The sequence below is a fragment of the Camelus dromedarius genome, chromosome 5 (assembly GCF_036321535.1).
Source record: "Camelus dromedarius isolate mCamDro1 chromosome 5, mCamDro1.pat, whole genome shotgun sequence".
Classification (NCBI taxonomy): Eukaryota; Metazoa; Chordata; class Mammalia; order Artiodactyla; family Camelidae; genus Camelus; species Camelus dromedarius.
In genome coordinates, this window is record NC_087440.1 from 68,942,202 (window position 1) to 68,961,390 (window position 19,189).

A 19,189-nucleotide genomic window follows, 5' to 3' on the forward strand; every position below is an offset into this window, starting at 1 on the left:
GTTCTCTTCCCCACTTGCTTTCACATGTGCCATCTTCATTTCTGTATTTGGCTCCCAGTATAGAATGTCTTTTCTTCTCTTGCCTATGTTGTGGTATCCATCCTTCATGAAAATTGACCTTACTAGGCATTGTAAATCCTGCCTGTATAGTCAGTCATACATCTGAGCTCTCTCAAACATTAAAACTGCCTAACACCTAGTGGGTACTCAGTGAATGATTCTTTCCTTAGCCACATTGTTAGTGTTTGTAGGGACTGTTAACTTTTTATTCTATTGAAAGAAAAAAATCCTACAATGGGATCTAGTACAATGCTGAGCATATAGAGCAGCTCAACAAACACTGGCTGGATCCCAGGTTCCCTGAACAGTGAATAGAAGAGGTTCTCCCTCTGGGTTGACGAGGTGCTACCTGATTGTGTCATGCACTTCTTTCCCAAGGTTCATTTGCCCCAGAGCCCGGGCAGCTGCGTGTCTCACTTTCTTATTCCAGTCACTCAACATCAGCTGGATCAACTTATGTTTCATATCCTATAAATAAGTGTCATAATTAGCTACCATTGATTGAATGACAGTTTTGTACTTGGCACTGTGCTAAGTGTTTTTACCCATCACTTAAATCCTCCCAAACGATCCAGTAAGGCAGTTATTACCATTTAAAGGTGACAAAAATAGAGGCTTAGATTTCTTGCCCAAGGTTAACCTGCTTAGTGCTGGAGCCAGGACTCAGACCCAGGCCTGTTTTTGAAGCTCATGTTTTGAACTACTATACTATATTGAGACACTTAAAATTTGAAGGGTAACCAACTCATCCAGCTTTGCCTCAGACTTTCCTGGGTTTAATACTAAATATACTATGTGCTGGATAAACTAGGACAGTTGGCCACCCTATGTGTTGGGACTTCTCTCAAAGGGAAAGGGATGAAGATTACCAGTTGATGATTGTGTAATGTGCCCAAAGCTATTCTCCCTGCCTGAAACATCTCCCTTTTCTACCCCTATCTGGTACCTGATGTTTTTCTATTCTTTTAGGATTGAGCTCAAAAAGCATCTCCTCAGTGAACTCTCCTCTGCCTTCTGTAAGCAATAGGAAATCCCCATAATACTTTACATCTACTTCTGTTATAGCTCTTTATGTATAACATTTACCAAGAGAAGACACATTATCTTTGCATCCCCAATACTAGCATGTTGCCTAGCTTGTAGGATTGGTCAGAAACTGCTTTCTAACTGAATGTGTGAAAGAACTGCTTAATCCCAGCAGTCTGACTTGAAGTTCTCATCTTTACCCCATCCCCTGCTTGCTCTACATGGCTTCTTACTTTCAGTTGGCCATTCTGAGTGACAGATGCTAAGGAGATGAATGTGCAAATAAATCAGATGTTGTTAAAATGATGTTGTTAAATGCAGATTCTGATTGAATTGATCTGGGGTGAGATTTTGCACTTCCAGCAAGCTCCCAGGTGATACTTGTGCTATTGGGGCAGGATTTTAGCAACAGGGCACTACTGTGGCAGCCAAGATGGAATTAATCCAGACTAAAATGTCTTCAGGTGATCATATTGAATGGCCAGATGGTATGCTTTCCACATCGAAATGTGAGGGTCAAAGAGTGGAGGGTGCTCACTTCTCATGAGAATGGCAGTGTTCCGAGCCATTCTTGAGTTACTTGGTGTTATAAGGAAAAGATAATGGTGCACAGGGAGAAGGAGAAAATCTCATTTGCACAGCTGGAGATGATTTTAAAATTATAGCAAGAAAGAGACCAGGTGCAAGCCTAAGTGGTGGTCAGGGCTTCCCTTGCCTGGAGGTCTTTTTTCAGCTCTAAGTCTTATTCAGCTGTCCCACGCTCCTTCACGGGATTTTTAAGTGATAAGTTCAGCCCACACTAGCCTCTGAAAAGTTTTAAGAGAGTACCTTGGTTTTATCACTTGTTCTTGAATCATTTGTGTACGTTAGCCTTGTTACTTCAACTCTAATGTCAGGTTTCTGAAAGAAGGGACTGTGTTGACTGATACTTATAAAGTACCTTGATGTTGAGGCAATGTCAGATTACTATAAAGGTTTCTAAACCTTATCTTTTTTTCTTGCTTATTTCATTGTAGGTAGGTTATAAGCAGTTTGTGAGCTGCTACCATGCTGGGAAGCAGTGGCTTACATAACAAGAATATGTTGGCATTTGGAGAGAATTCTGGGTTAAGAGTAAGAGGTAGCAATGTAGGCACAGACATCTGTTTGGTAAGAATGGGACACTAAATAACAGTAAAAGTGGAAGAGGTCCCTAGCCCGGTTTTGCTTAGGCTTTCTGTCCTGGAAACAGAAAGAGAGAAGAAGTCTTACCAAACTGACATTTCCACCAATCCGGGAGAGAACCCGGCAGGCCACAATCCGGTCTTTCCACTGGTGGCTGTTCAGCTCCACAGCAAGCATGGTGTGTATCAGGGTCTGAGGAAATGGAAGACTTTCTTGGTTATTTGGTATGGTTATTCATGATCACTGTTAGAGATGTCAGAACCTTGAAGAAGTTACAAACTAACATGGCATCCAGCATAATTAATGTCACAAACACATGAGATGCCCATCCCTAGCAAAGGAAAGTGGATTTACAAGATACGGGGTACTCTTCCATCCAAGCCAGCTGACTTCTGGGATCATAAATCAGGGAACAAAATACATATTTAGTAATCTGAATGGAAATTCCTGGGATCTTCCTTTAACTATCTTTAACTATCTTTCCCACTAAAATGAGTTGTACATGCCTCAATCTGTGAGTTTCACATTTCTACTAAAGGTAAACCCAGTTGTAGGTCTGTTCAGTTTTCAATGGTTAACCTCTAGTAGAAGCAAATTCTACACAGCACAACTCTTCTTGTATACAGTTAGAAACCATCTACAGCCTACTCCCACCTTTCTCAATCAGCTGCTGTCACTTTTCCCTGTATATGCCCCAGTTCACCCACACTTAGCCCAGTTTTACCTGTGCTGGAGTTCATCCTATCCAATCACTTGCATTTTCAGTTCCTTACATGCACTGACCTCAAAGACCCAATTGTTCTCCCAAAACTTGATTTCTTTCTCTGACCCTGTAATGGACACATACTGTCTTCCCATTGAGATGGCTCAGGAGCATACAAGACTGGTGCTCGGTGTCCTCATCCTTCCTGGTAAACAGCTGATGGAGGATCCTCTTAATCACAGGATAAGTGGCAGCACCTTCCAGAGCCAGGCACTGAGCTGCAGCCCAGCTGTCCACGCTATTACCTGCCACAGTGGGGTGAATAAAGGAGTCCAGAATGGCTGTGTGTTCTCCCCACAGAGAGGACAGCTTTGATACCTCACTCTCCTGTGCCCTCCCAGTCTAGAAATTCAGTCCCTTATTTAAACCGTATTTAACTGGATTGTATCAAGTCTAAATATAGACTGAAAATCTTAACCTGAAAAATCAGATCCTAAAATATTTTTGTTAGGTAACAGCCATAAGGCACTCTGGCTTGAGTGAGAAAGAGAGATTGGGAAGTCTGGAGTGGAGGCTTTCTTAAGACAGAGGAATTAAGTTGTTGAGTGCCTCTAAACCGGTCAGCCAGTTGTCCTCACTCCCTCCTCCCCACAGCTGCATCCAGACAAGGAATAGGCACATCTTTCAGATGGAGCAGTTCGGCACCTTGGGCCTATCACTGGACAGAACCTTTTTGCTTGTATTACTCCAACAATGCATGTAGACAATGCCTGTAAGTTAATATGCAAAAATGGAAGCATGATGTGTTCAAATGGTAATTTTAAAATTTTCAGATTGTATTCTTTCATATTGTTACACATCATCTTTTCAATTGAAAATCTGGTTGTGTGAAAAAGGGGGCATGTTTTCTAGGCAAATGTACTGATGAAATGTTTAGCCCAGGTACCACTAGGTGGCAGTGCTCCCACTCTGTAAAAGTACCTAGGAAGAACAAATCTCTGAATATTCTAACATAAACCCAAACCCAGTACAGTAGACATCACAGAGCACGATGGTGGAGAAGAAAGGATGAGGAAAAGCTGATAGTGAGATGCCCTCTCTTTATCCCCAAATTTCCAGGTCATAACAAGAAGTTACTCACCCTTCAAAAGGGCAGTCTGCATGATGTCCCGGGCAAGGGGATTATGTGACTGTACGGCATACTGGCATACTGCTGCTGCCATCCGCACATTGGCATTCTTGTCACAAAGAGCAGCCTTCAGGGCGGGCTGTAGAACCTCTGGCAAGCCCTGGATAGGTGGGGCTTTCACACTTTCTTTGTGATCAAAAGAGAGCCAGAAAGAAGGTGTTAGCTAGCCCCTTTGCTTTTCTCTGAAACACAGCCTTTTTCCTGTAGCCACGTGGTGACCAAGCTCAGTCTCCATTGCAGGTGCTTATTGCTACTTAATTAGAGTTTAGTTGAGCCCCTGCAATGGGCAGGATTTTATGGCTCACTTTTGTGCTGGGTATGCCCGTTCCTAACCCTTTATCACCTGATCTCTGCAGAGCTGTATTCAAGCCAAAGGAGAATGTTTCCAGCTAGGCTATCGTGACCTTCACCATTAGTTTTAGTGATGAAAATCAACCTAATTATATATTTTTGTATTTTTAATAATAGTAAATATATTTAGATAGTGCTTTGCCATTTATATAGTGTTTCATTTTCACGATCTCATTCAGGCTTCTAACCTTCATTGAAGTAGGCGAGGTAGGTATTACTGCAAGAGCTCACCTGAAATACATGTACTTCAGGAGTCCTTTTAGGTTTAACTAAACAGACTCACAAGACTATTAGGTCACATATGCCACTAGTCTTTAGAGGGAAATAGGATGTAAGCACAGTGTTCCCATAGGACGGCATCAAGCGTTTCTTTTGGCCAGAGTTCTTGAGGTTTTTTGTCTAGCATTCCATGGAGCCTTCTGGGGTAGCCACTCCAGGTTTAAATCTTATGTTGCACTGGAGTTATTATCTCTTATATAACAACTCTGTAGATATAATTCCAGAGTTCTCAAAGGGCATGCCTTGATAAGTCACAGCATCCATGGGAGCCCAAAGGATGGTGACTCCTTCAGGCGTGTATATTTCACTTGTAGTTCTTTTCAGTCCAAATGCAGTTTATCAATCAGGGTTCATTTTTATCAAGCAATGTTGCCTACAAAGATAGTTCCTACCCTTATCAAGTTATCAAGGCAACAGGTAGGCATTTAACTAAAGCTCATTTCTCAATTAGAAGAGGAAATGTTTTGTTAACCTTTTGTCCACAACTATCTTCATTTTATAGATAAGGAATTTGAAGCTCAGAGAAGTTAACTGACTTCCCAAGAAGTGGCAGAGCTAGACCTGTAATTTAAGTTTTTAAAATTTCTTATCTGTCCTTTTTACTACTGTTATGGGCCACTAAACCATCTGTTAAGAATGAGCTAGATGGAAATATGTGCATTTCAGGAAAATAAACAAGTCAATTGAGTACTTCAAGAAATAATAACATAAGTTCCTTTGGGAAGGTGTCAGGAGGAAACAAGGCATATCAGAATCTAGACACCGAGGAAAGGGATCACCTGAAAGGCACAATTCTGGGGAAAGAAAAAAACACATTCTTTGTATGTATGTGGAAGATTTGGGGATGAGATAATATGTATTGCCACCTATTGAAGGTTTTCTGTGTGTGCCAGGCGCTAACATACATCATTCCATTTCATATCCAAGAAAATAAACAGTTAAAATAGAAAATGTATATGAGTGGAAGAATACAGCAGGAACACCAAACCAAGCCTGGGTGATGGGGCAGGAAGACTCCTCAGAGGAGGTGATAACTTTAGCTTAACACTGAAGGGCATGTATAGAAGTTAATCAGGTGAAGAGACAGTTTTCCAGCAGAGGAAGCAGCAAATTTGAAAACCTGGAGTTAAAATGCCCATATCTGGAACTCAGTGGATGGGAAATAAGTGAAATGAAACTCTAAAAACCTGACAACTTTATAGAGATAAAATTAGTCCCCATCTCTGAGAAGTTCCTTGCCTGATAGAGATGGCAGAAAAGTAAACAGTTATGACAGGATGATAAATATTAGAGCAGAATAATATTAGGATGCTACCAGCAGCAGAGAAGGAAAAAGTGTCAGCTCAGGCTTCACACAAAAGATGTATCTGAGAGGGCACTTGAGGGATAAGAGTCAATTTGTTTTATGTCCTTTCAATAGCATTTTATAGTTTCCATCATCTGGGTCCTGTGCCTTGTTAAACCAGCTCCTTAGTAGATTATGGTTTCAGCTCTCAAAAGTGGGAAATTTTCCTTTTAAGTGCTTATTGCTAGCAAAGAAAAAAGCTATTGACATTCATTTCCTTTTCAAAAGATTACAGATCAAGGTGGGGAGGGATAAATTAGGGGTTAAGATTAACAGACACACATTACTATATATAAATTAGATAAACAACAAGGGCCTACATATAGTACAGAGAACTATATTCAATTTCATGTAATAACATATAATAGAAAAGAATCTGGAAAGAAAAAATATATATGTATGCATATGTATAACTCACTTTGCTGTAAGCCTGAAATTAACATTGTAAATCAACTATACTTTATTAAAATTTTTTTTAAAAAAGATTACAGACCATTAGAACAAATGGCCAAGTCTTTAATTCATTTTATAAAGCTAGTAAAAACTAAAACTTAATAAAGATAGTATAAATAAAAACAAAACTACTGATTTCACTTAGGAAGGTAGTGAAACATTCTAAAATATTAACAAATCAAACCCAGGGGAGTAATAAAAGAATGATCCACTAGGATTTACTCTAAGAAGTTAACAACAGAATTTATCATATCCACAAATTAAAAGAGAAAAAACTAGAAAATGGCTAATAAAATTTAGGACTCAATTTTGAAATAAAGAGAAAAGCCCACATATACATTGGCATATGTTTGTAAAAGCATAGAGAAAGGTGTAGAATGCCAGACTAAACATTGGCTGCCCTGGAGAATGACATGGGCATGGGATTAAGACTGGGAAGTGGGTTGGGGAAAGGTAATGACCTCTTTTTATATTCCTCTGTGTTGACTGATAATGACACTTTATATATTTCTTTTATAATTAAAAAAAAAAAAGTTTAGCAGGCAGAATCAGTACATTCAGTTGGTTGTGGGGGTGAGGAAGGATTTGTCCAAGATGAATCCCAGGGTCCTGTCTTGAAAACTGGATAGATTATGGGGCTACTGATTGAGATCTGGAATATGGGGAAGGGGTCTATGGTGATGAGTTCAGTTTGGGACATGTTGAGTTTGAGACAGATTGTCAAAAGAAGGGCTAAAATGGAGTTGGGATAAAAGTGTGTATATACATATACTTTCTGGCTATTATGAATAGGATCTCTCAAAGTAGAACAATGTGAACTTTGTAAGCTACTGAGCAAAGCATGATGAAATTAATTAGTGCAAAAAGCACTAGACTAGAAGTCAGGAATTTCAAACTCATCTCTATGGCTGATAAGGTGTACATTCAGGCCAGTCTCATTTTGTACAATGATCTCAGAGAAGCTCCAAGGTCCCTGTCAGTTCAAAATCTCTATGGCTCTGTGAATTATATTCTCAAGCAGTCCAGTTCTGGCTCTCACCTGAGTCCTCCTGGCTGATGGCAATCCGGGGCCGTTCTAACGCAGCTGTGGCACATGTGATGATGGCTTGGATCCGAATGTCATCATGGATGTCCACCAAGCTCTGCAGTAGGCCCTCTATTGTCTTATAGTGCCACTCAATGACTGTGCCACAAGGCGGAAAATTAGAAGAGAACCACTTGGTTAGAGTAAGATACTGTGTTGCAGGCAGGGGACAAGAAGTCCCCTTCTCCCAGGACAATTCAAGCAAAACATTAGCTCAGAAGAATAAAGGGCCCCAGAGATGGGGTTCTTGGGAAAGTTATTTCTCTGATGATCCATGTACCTTCTTAGGTACTTCCCAAACAAAACTACTCCCAATCCCATCCTATATTCTATCATCTTTTGCTTAAATAAGTCTTTATTGTTATATCTAATAGTATGGGCAGTAAAACATAGTGGTTAAGAGGACTTTGTTGTCAGACATACCTGGTTTGGAATCAGAATTATCAGTTGTATGACCTTGGATAAGTTACTTAACCACTCTAGGCTTGAGATTTCTCATTTGTAAAATGGGAATAATGCTGGAATCTACCATATTGCATTACTTTGAGTATTAAATGAGTTAACTAGAGAAAGTATTGAGCAAAATGTCTGCAAGATAATAAGGGCTCAGATGTTAATGACTGTGGTTATCATTAGGTTTCCTTGACTTTGAAGACTCTTCTGTCTGGCTTTCAAGGTCTTCTTCCTTTTAATGCTAGCTGCTCTCTTTGTTAGGTATGAACCGTTTATTTTAGTGCTCCCACCACTTGTAGATGCTCTCTACTGGTAGCTTTTACCCTTTTTTTGTTTATCTGATCCAGTTTAGGTGATGGATCACTTCTCTTTTTCCTGCACTAACTAGTTTTTTTTTTTTTCTTTTTTTAAACGGAGGTACTGGGGATTGAACCCAAGACCTCATGCATATTAAGCATGCACTCTACCACTGAGTTATTGCCACCCCCACCCCAACTAGTTTTTTATATTCTGAAAGCCAGCAGTCCTTGAGTCCTCAAATCTTGCAGCTTCTAGTAGTCCTTGCTGGGCCCTTCCTCTGCCCCAGGCACTCAGCCTTCTACTCCCATAACTCTGAAGGCAAAGTAGATATGTGATAATCCCAGCTTTACAAATGAATTTCGGAGAGGGGTTATTTATACTATAGTCAACTGCAATTTCTTTTGATCACTACATTTCCACTGCTTGGGCAGCATATTTTGCCCTTCCCTTCATGCATCATTTATTGATTGGAAAGTTTCAGAGATCAGTAAGATAGGATCTCTGCCTGTGAAGAGTTCTCAGTATAGTGAGTTTCCACAAATCAAAATTACTGACGTAAAACTCGCTCATGTAAAAAGCATCTAGATAAATGCAAATTGTCACTGTGTGAAAGGCTCTCTCATCCAATCTAACCTTGATGAGGCAACCAGATTTTTATGTTTATAAGAGAGGGAGGGATCTTCAAAGATTGAGAAACGCTAGGCCAAGGTGAGAACCTCCTCCCTCACAAATACATGCTGATATGTCAGGCCCCTGGCCTGCCCCTACTTCACTCACTCAGAGCCCAGGCGATCCTCCATTCCTGCAGCATCCTCCGCAGGGCCACCAGTTCCCAAGTCACATTCTCCTTCAGTGACTCTGCCTGCTTCTTCAGTCTCCTGGTCTTCATGGGCGTGTCCTCCTCAGCCACCTGCAGCAGCAGATCCTTGGCCGGGGTGGGCAAAGCTGTCCAACGCAGGGCTCCTTTGACAGGCCTGCAAGCTGTGTGGTATGGCAGTACAAGGTATTTTCACCCCACTGCCCTAGGCCTGTGTCCCCAGCCAGCATCACATTCCTATTTCTGACTAGCACCAAGGCAAAACAAAGCTGTCCAGCATGAACTTTCCTATGATTATGTAGAGAAACAAGGACAAGATCCATAAGGAGTTATGACAAGTCCTGACTACAGACATGATAAAGCCATGATGATAGGGCAGAGAAATTTGGGGAAGAAAAACTGAGATGCATACAAACCCTTTTATAAGTTTAATAAATCTTTAGGAAAATAAATGTTTATACGTAGCAAGGTTTGCTCATAAAATTCAATATTTGACATATTGCCATTTAAAGTAGAATGTTATTGGCCATTAATTCCTAGTTTATTAAGTTTTCTTTTTAATGTTTTTAATTTGGGAGGAGGAAGGGTGCTATAAGCTGCTAAAGTTTTTAAAGTGCCTTGCTGTAGGAATGATCAGTATCTCAGTTTAATAAGGGAGCTGAAGCCCCAGAAGGTGACCCAAGGCTTTGCTTGCATGCTTTCTTCACTGCTTTATAGCGGTAGTCCTCAACATAGAAGGAGCATATGTGGGTTTGGTGGAAACTGCCCATACCTGCTGTCATTAGCACCTCTATCCTAGTGGCTACTGCCTATAGGGCGAGGCAACACTAGAGACAGAGATTTGGGGCTGGTGGGAAAAAGAAGCGGTCACTACCATTGCTAGTTTCTGCACACCAGGGGCCCATCTGAACAACGACACTGTGAAGAACAGAGTCTTGGAGCATGGGCACTTTTTGTTTCATAAGCTCTTTTCTCGGTTGGCTCCTTCCCCACCACCTTACCTGTCTTACAGAATGAGTAATGATGTACTTGTGAAACAGAAACTTGAAACACAGGTTGACCCTAGGGCCTGAAGCCAGTATGGGCCTGAGAATGGAATGGGAGGGTAGAGTCAGCCCAAGGAAAAAGGTCCGAGTGCTAGGTCAGGGATTTCATGTACTTCCTCTGGAAGCATTAAGATGGTATCTGTCCTATTGGTAATTACTGGCCTAAACCACTTGGTTATACCTAAGTTCCACCTGATTTCAACTGTATGGGCCACAAAGGCTTTTCCTAGCTACAGTTAGTACTATAATTTTACGAGATGATTTTTAGTTGGTAGGAAAGGACTCCCCTAGATGTTGGTGGAGCTCCAGCCTATGAAAAGGGGCCTTAAAGAAATAGCCACACTTCCATCTTTACCCCCATTGTAGCTTCCTGCTTACGTGGTTCAGGAACTGGCTGAGAAGTCCACCTTTCTGGGGTTTCAGGGAAGACCTTAGATAGCTGCTTGTTATATCGATTGAGGTTTTCCAGGAAAATCTGGTCTCTCTTTGCACCAATCTGGTGGATGACCTGGACTTTATCTGTGAACAGATAAAGAAATAATGAATCCCCAGCATGTCCCTCCTTCTTCTCTTCCTGGGTTTTTGGCACCAGGATGAGACTTAGTTTCCTTTTGCCCTACCCTAAGCCCCTAGGACTCATGGCTACCATGCTGTGCGGGCATCCCTTGAAGTTGACTATTGCTTGGACATAGGAACTGGTGGCCTCATAAAGGCAAGTCAGAACCTAGCTTATAGGCATTGTCCCCCAAGAAAACCTAGATACTAATGAAGGGGTACCTAATTCATCTGTTATCAGTCATAAATACCTTTGTCTGAATAATTTTGTTAAAAACTTTAAGAAGACTTTCAATTGAAAGCAGTTTAGGAACATCATGGCGGTAGAGAAGAATAAACAGCTTGGAACATGCAGACCTCGATCATGTATCCTGGAAGCCCAGGCATCTCAAGGATAGCAAGATAGCAAGATGGAAGGGGAAGGTAGTAGACATTTATGGGGCACTGGACAAGAAGTATTATATTTCTTGTCTACTGGAAGTTCATTTTTGTTACTACTGTTTTACAAATAAGGTACATAAGGCTCAGAGAGATTATATAATTTGCTGAAGGTTAGTAGGAAGGGGCTAAGCCAGGATTTAAACTCAAATCTGCCTGACCCTAAAGCCTGTGATTTTTTTTTCCAATATAGCACCTCAGTGGGGGACTATCTCAATGAGAGAAGGGAGAAGGGTGCACAGAGAAGAGGTAGGTTGTTTCCAAAGCCAATCTTGCTTACTTTGCAATCCTACCCTCCACTGCTTCCTTAGTAAGCATAAAGGGAGAAGAGGAAGAATAGTTTCCTCCCCATCAGATACCTACCCCCCCCAAAAAAAACCTTCCTGTGCTAGTAACCAGGAGATGTTACCATGAACACCTGGTTCCTCCAGGGCCTCTCACCCACACCCACGACTGTTTCATCCCCCAGCTACCTTCTACTTCCCTGCTCCATGTCCACCTCAGCCCCCACCACAGGGCCCCAGCTCTGTTACCAAAGTAAATCTCCTGTTCAAAGGTGTTGTCCGTGGAGTAAGCAAACTTTCCAGCTCGGGGATTCACCTGTCGGAAGTAGCTTTGGTTTGAGGGCTGGTAGGCACTGCCCTTTACATCGATATTTTCGGCGGTCTTATTGTTGCCAGGCATGGTTTCAACTGTCTGCACTTGTGGCAAGTAATTGGGCAATCTTGGCAAGAGTGAGGTGGGGAGAGAAGCAGGGATAGGTAGCTTTAAAACTGGTGCTCTTAGAGGGTGCATGGACTTGGGGACGGGAACCCACTTCCTACATTACCTCACTTTGGCTATCATGTATGTAGTTATTTAGAGGACAGTCTGTAAGCTCTGCAAAGGATAGGTCCATGTCTGTCTCTATTATGTTGTATTCCCAGCACTTGCAGAGTACCTGGAAAGTAGTGGGAATGCAATTTATATTTGCCCAATAAATGAATAAACCTTTTCACTTATTTTTAGTTCAATTTTGGGAATCAAGGAGATTATAACAGCCCCAGTCGTCCCTCTAGCTATAAATGAGAAGGACGCAATCTGAGAAATGCGCAGTTATCCTCCTCTCTTGGGTTGCTTAGTTCTCTATCCTGCTGCCAGTCAGTTCTGAGTCAGTGACACTGACTCCTTATTCAAAGTGAAGCAGGACCAGAGCCATGAGGTCTCTGCCTTCCTCACTCTCATCATGGACACATTTCTCGGAGCACCTGGATAGTAACTGGAACAGCAGAATGGTTAAGTCTGCTGGGAAAGGCTGAGAATTGCATTCTTTTATAGGCAGTGGTTCTCAACTAGGAGCGATTTTGTTCCTCAAAGGGACATATGTCAATGTCTGGAGACATCTTGGGTTGTCACAATTGGAGGGTGCTACTGGCATCCAGTGGGATGCTGCTAAACATCCTGCAGTGCACAGGACCAGCCCCCCTCAACAAAGAATTGTCCAATCAAGGATGTCAACAGTACCAAGATGGATAAACCCTACTTTATGGAAATCTGAGAAAGCAGGTTGTTGGTGGAAAACGTGAGTCTAATGGGAGAGTGCCTTCTGAAATAAGGAGTGTGAGCCCACCCAGGAGTCCTTGAAGGGGAGCCAGGGATTCTCAAAGGCACAACTGAGTCCCCAGCCAATATACCTGTAATAGACAGGAAGCAGCAGCTCTGGCTTTTTCTCCTGGGTGGGCAGGATGACACTTCGATCCTCAAATTCTGCTGTCTCCTCTTCCTCCAGTTGTTTCAAGAGCTCCAGGTCACTGGTGGAAGTGAGCTCATCCCGGATGTGGCTCCAGTCATATTGCTGGCGCAAGAAGCTCTGCCACTTACTGGGGGACACCCCAGGCCTCAGAGGACGCTTGTTCTGGATCCATCGGGCAGTGCGCTTGTTAAGCTTTTCCAGCACAACAGCCTCCCAGGCTCTGGCCTCCTTCTCAGGAGGTGGAAGCCAGGCTCCCCTCTCTTCCAGGGTCACATCTGGAGAAAGTGACAGATCCAGCATGTCTGGATCCCTGCTGGGACTAAGAACAAGAGGGCCAGATGCTTCCTGGACTGCACTTCCTGGCTTTGATTTCTTCAGCTTCTTAAGATTGGCAGCACTTTCCATCTTCATAGCCTGGGAGGTGACCCTTGTTGAGGGGCCTGAAGAATCCAGGAACTTGAGGCTGACAGGTTTCTCAGGTCTGGCCTTCCTGATCTGGGGAGGCTGAATGATGTTGTCTGCATTGTAGAGATGGTCAAAGCTGTATTGGCTATAAGGAACGCTGGGAAGCCCTCGCTGCCATACCACCTCCTGAGAAAAGCTGAAGTTTGCAGCCGCCTTTTTGAAATATTGGCTCTTGACATGTGCACAACGCTGCGGACTGAAGTGGAGGACTGGAGGCACACTGGAAATGGAGGAGCACTCCTTGTTTCTTGGTTTCAAGTAGAGAATCATGCCCCATCCCAGCCGTGGAGGGAGTGACTGATGGAAACGGTGGGAGAGAAAGGACTTCCCCTTTTGGGTCCTAGTCATTGTTTCTCAGCAAATGCTTCCTTCCACACTGCCTGGTCCAGAGGAAGGCCTGGAGGCGCACCTGTTAAGCGGGTGGGAGGAACTGGTGAGAGCTCTGGGTCAGCAGAAATTGGGAGCCCACAGCAGTACAGTAAGTAGAGAACTTGGAGAACAGATTGGGGGATGGGGGAGGCCATGGAAATTAGAAGGACAAAAGAAAGACTGCAACATTTGAAGTATTCCTTGTGTCAGACCTTTGCTTCTAGTTCTTACATTTGTCCCACAGCTCAGCCCTCATCTCCTTATGAGGGATTGTGGCTTTTCAACAGCATCCCAGGCTTCTAGTTCTCCCCCAAATATTGCTTTCTCCCTCTTCAAAAAGCTTACAGTGTAAAGTTCAGACAACTCAGCCTGACACTCAGGGTTCTCTCTGAGTGTGACCCCAGTTTGTGACCTTGTCCTAACATGTAACCTCTTCTCTCCACTCTTCTAGCTCTTCTCCCAGTGGCCTTCCCTCCACAAGTAGAGCTTCCTTCTGTGACCTCTACATGAAATAGCCTTTCTTCCATACTTGACACAAATTCTATCCATTATTCCAGGCCTGGCTCAATTCCTTCCTGCTCCATAACTCTTTCTTGACCTATCCAGGTCTCCGTGTGATACAAGAATTTATAAATTCCTGCTAGTCCATTCCAGTTATTTTAACTTTTAACCCTGTGACACCTCACATCATTAAGTATTTGGCTGTAACTGCACCGAAAGGACCACATCTCCAGTATGCTGTCCTTCAGAATCACCCAGTACTTTTCCATATTGCTACATAGTCTTCAGTGTTTTATAGCTGCAGAATATTTTATCAAGTAGGTAAGTCACCTTAGATTTCCTTAATTTCCTGGCAAGCTGTTTCCAGGTTCTAGCTAGCATGGAAAACACTGTAGAGAACATATCCCTAGAGTTAGTGCTTTAAAAAAATATTCCTTCTGAAGCACTTCCTCAGCCTTACAATGATAACTGGCAATTATGGAGTACTTTGCTAAAGGCTTTACACTGGGAAGATACTATGGTCTTTATTACCTATGGGAAGAAGCAGAGGCTCACAGAAGTAGGTAAATTACTTCAGACCACATGGACCGTAAGTAGAAGAGTCAGGCTTCAAAGCCACCTGCCAGATTCCAACCCCAGAGAACTTCTGTGCCACACTGGCTTTGGCTTAGGCTCCACTCTCCACCAGTCATTGTGTTGGCCTTGCCATTCCCAGGGGCAGGTAGGCCTCCCCACAAACATTAAGCAAGAAGGTGAGGCCATTATTCGGTGTCCTGTCATGCTTTGTGCCTTTCCTTTCCTTTGCACAAGGTGCCCGTTAGCCTAGATCTGACTCCTTTCTTTCTTGCACAATACCCAGCACAATACCTTCTCTCCTTAGGGCTTGATTTGTTCCATTGTCTTCTGTGTATTAAATCTGACCTCTTGGTGTGTTTCTTTTTGTTAGGGGTCAGCTTTTATCTAGATGTCACTAGGCCAGAATTAATAACCTAACTCAGATTAAGTCACACATGATTAATGTGATACCCCTCCAGAAATTTTTGCATATAAGGTTAAATTTAGTTGTTCCATCTCTTCACAACCATGAAGGCAACATGGCCACAGGGCACTATTTAAAAAGTTAGACTAGAAAAATTAGGGCAAGCCTAGAGGGTGGTCAACAGGTGATATTTCTCCTTAAACAGTGCCTGCTCTCACTGGTTGAAAATGAATTGCTAGATGAAAACAATATTAGTGTCTTCCTTCCTTGTATATTTCCTAATAGAACATTGTATCATTCTTTTTTTTCCCCTTAAGTTTGTGCTTTATTTTTAAAATTTAATTTAATTTAATTTGTATATATTTGTATTGAAGTATAGTCAGTTTGCAATGTTGCATCAATTTCTGGTGTACAGCATAATGCTCCAATCATACATGAACATACATATATTTGTTTTCATATTCTTTTTCACCATAAGTTACGACAAGATATTGAACATAGTTCCCTGTGCTATACAGTATGAACTTGCTATTTATCTATTTTATATATATTAGTTAATGTCTGCAAATCTTGAACTCCCAATTTATCCCTTCCCACCCTCTTCCCCCCAGTAACCTTGTTTGTTTTCTATGTCTGTGAGTCTGTTTCTGTTTTGTAAATAAGTTCATTTGTATCTTTTTTTTTTAGATTCCACATATAAGTGATATCATATGGCATTTTTCTTTCTCTTTATGGCTTATTTCACTTAAAATGACAATCTCCATGTCCATCCATGTTGCTGCAAGTGGTCTGATTTTATTTTTTATGGCTGAGTAGTATTCCACTGTATAAATATACCACAACTTCTTTATGCAGTCATCTGTCAATGGACATTTAGGTTGTTTCCATGTCTTAGCTATTTTAAATAGTGCTGCTATGAACATTGGGGTGCATGTATCTTTTTGGATTAAGGTTTCCTCTGGATATATGCTCAGGAGTGGAATTGCTGGACCATAGAGTAAGTCTATTTTTAGTCTTTTGAAGAATATCCATACTGTCTTCCATAACAGCTGCACCAAACTGCATTCACACCAGTAGTGTAGGAGGGTTCCCTTTTCTCCACACCCTCTCCAGCACTTACCATTTGTGGACTTTTGAATGATGACCATTTTGACTAGCATGAGGTAATACCTCATTGTAGTTTTGACTTGCATTCTCTGATAATTAGTGATATTGAGCATTTTTTCAAGTGCCTATTGGCCATTTGTATGTCTTCACTGGAGAACTGCTTGTTTAGGTCTTCTGCCCATTTTTGGATTGGGTTGTTTGTTTTTTTATTAAGTTGTATGAGCTGTTTATACATTCTGAAAATTAAGCCCTTGTCAATCTCATCTTTTGCAAATATTTTCTCCCATTCTGTAGGTTCTCTTTTTGTTTTGCTTAATGTTTCCTTTGCTGTACAAAAGCTTATTAGTTTAATTAGGTGTATCATTCTTAACATATCAATGTGTCAATATCTTGCTCTTAAATCAGGGGGCATTTTGATCCTGAACACTTGAAAAACAGAGTGAGGACTGATTTTACCCCAAGATGACTACCTATATAGAATGACTTTGGGTGTCCTCAGATATATGCCCTTTAGCCTGTGACATATAGAATCTTTAGTTACAATGCCAACATCCCAGAAAGAATACCATATTATCATTATCAGTTATTATAAATCTCAAGGAATAGTTATCATCATCTAAGATGACAGCTTGTTGAAAAAGAAGGAAACACATGATAGATATGTATTATAATGGAACTGGGACAGGACAAATTGTCTTAAGGTCTGTCAGAAGAGTCTTGTCCTGGACAGACTTTAAAGAGTCAGAAGACAAGTGTCAGGCCATGTTCTGCACTTCCCAATCATGTTATCCTGGGCAAATGATTTAATATCCTTGGTTTGCCTGTTTGTCAGTCTAAAAATAGAGTCTGAGACCTGTTCTAGTTTAGTGTTGATATAAAGCTCAAAATTAGGGAACATGTATGGAAGTTCTTTGCAAGCTGCAAAGTATTACATAAATGTGAGGAATTTTTATTATTGATTTAGAGCGTGGCTAATAGAAGGCAAGTCGCTGAGGCCCCACAGACACTGGGCACTTAGGGAACAGTCTAGGAATACTAGGGCCCTAGGCAATGAAAAGAGAAGATGCATAGAGAAGGAAGAAAAGACCTACAAACAGAGTTTGGAAGCTCCATATTATCCAAACTAAATGTTACCTGGACCAACACTGAGGCAGGGTCCACTCCCAACAAATGGCCCTTAAGAACCAAAAGCAGAGTGGCAGGTCTTAGGTGCTTTTGTGCACTGACAGCATAAGAAATTGAATAAATAGCACCCTAAAGTTATTCAAACCTGGTGTAACTGCAGACCAGGCCCTGTAATCTGGTAAGCAGCAACCACTAGCACCATCTCTTGCACTTCTAGAACTTGGCTGGACAGGCAAGGGTAGGGTTGGAAGGTTTATGCTACATGCTTCCAGTTAAAGCCTGGTGTAAGAATCCAGAATCAAAATGGGTGCTAGCTCAGATAGCAGTTCCAAATTTAGCTCCACTCTCCTAGTCACCTTCCCAGTCCTCTCCCCTCACCCCGTGGTGTGGTGCCTTTATTCTGCAGAAATAATTGAAATGGGCTAAATAAATAATGCATGCTAAAAGGAGTAATATCTTTTTTTTTTCTTGTTATTAAAGGAGTGGAAACTGCCACAGAAGAAAAAGCTGTAACCTTAGCACAGTATCTTCTGAGAGCTTTAAAAAAGTAATATACTCTCATCTCCCCCAACAGACTCTGAATTTCTGAGGTTGGGCCCAAGAGGGGACAGTCAGCTTCTGGGAAAGTGTTAGATATGGTTAAAGGACCTTCTGCATCAAGCTATCTGAGGAGTTTGTTAAAATACAGATCCTTATGTCCAAGAGTTCCTGAATGATGCAGTAGGCTGCAAGTGAGACCTAGAAATCTGCATTTTAACAAGCTCTCAGAGGTTCCAATACACATTAAATTTAGAGAAACAACATCCCCAGGAGGTACCTGTGAGATTTATGAAGGAAGCTTGGCTACTGGGGAGAGCAGGATCAGGGAACACAGCTTTTTAATCTGCCTTATTTCAAATCCCCTCTCTCTGCTGCCTCTTACCAGAAAGTTCCCTTCATTTTTTTTCCCCTCAACTTTCTAATTACCATTCTTTGCCATGCACTAACACAGATATACTGCTGTCTCCTGAGATTACTCTGGAAACTCTACCATAAAGAAGATCTGTTCCAACTCTTTTATAGTACAGATTTCAAAATTGAGGTCCAGAAGCTACATGTAAAAGAATGAAATTAGAACATTCTCTGACACCATATACAAAAATAAAATGGATTAAAGACCTAAATGTAAGATCGAATACTATAAGCCTCCAAGAGAAAAACATAGACAGAACACTCTGACATAAATTGCAACAATATTTTTTTATCTGTCTCCTAGAGTAATGGAAATATAAAGAAACAAACGGGACCTAATTAAACTTCAAAAAGCTTTTGCACAGCAAAGGAAACCACTTAAAAAAAAAAAAAGACAACCTACGGAATGGGAGGAAATATTTGCAAAAGATGCGAGTGACAAAGGATTGATTTCCAAAATACACAAACAGCTCATATAGCTCAGTATCAAAAAAATAAACAACGCAATCAAAAATTGGGCAGAAGACCTAAGTAGATATTTCTCCAAAGAAGATATACAGATAGCCAATAAATACACGAAAAGATGCTCAACATCGTTAATCATTAGAGAAATGCAAATCAAAACCACAATGAGGTATCATCTCACACCAGTCAAAATGGCCATCATTCAAAAGTCCACAAATGGTAAGTGCTGGAG

At 41.5% G+C, this 19,189-nt stretch overlaps 1 protein-coding gene and 1 non-coding gene across 2 annotated transcripts in view; both read right to left on the bottom strand.

Moving 5' to 3' along the window:
• Positions 1 to 13,823, bottom strand: part of HEATR4 (HEAT repeat containing 4) — a 30,632-nt gene extending 16,809 nt beyond the window's left edge. The window contains exons 1-9 of the mRNA XM_064486100.1: positions 12,937 to 13,823; positions 11,797 to 11,987; positions 10,649 to 10,789; positions 9,185 to 9,388; positions 7,610 to 7,753; positions 4,095 to 4,268; positions 3,098 to 3,258; positions 2,338 to 2,442; positions 410 to 528 (exon numbers count right to left, since the gene is read on the bottom strand). Of these exons, the coding sequence (XP_064342170.1) occupies positions 410 to 528; positions 2,338 to 2,442; positions 3,098 to 3,258; positions 4,095 to 4,268; positions 7,610 to 7,753; positions 9,185 to 9,388; positions 10,649 to 10,789; positions 11,797 to 11,987; positions 12,937 to 13,808 (2,111 nt within the window). The 5' untranslated portion in view covers positions 13,809 to 13,823. The remainder of the gene's footprint in view (positions 1 to 409; positions 529 to 2,337; positions 2,443 to 3,097; positions 3,259 to 4,094; positions 4,269 to 7,609; positions 7,754 to 9,184; positions 9,389 to 10,648; positions 10,790 to 11,796; positions 11,988 to 12,936) is intronic.
• Positions 8,520 to 8,595, bottom strand: TRNAI-AAU (transfer RNA isoleucine (anticodon AAU)). Its single transcript has one exon. It is a non-coding gene; the product is annotated as a tRNA-Ile (tRNA).
• Positions 13,824 to 19,189: the final 5,366 nt, after the last annotated feature.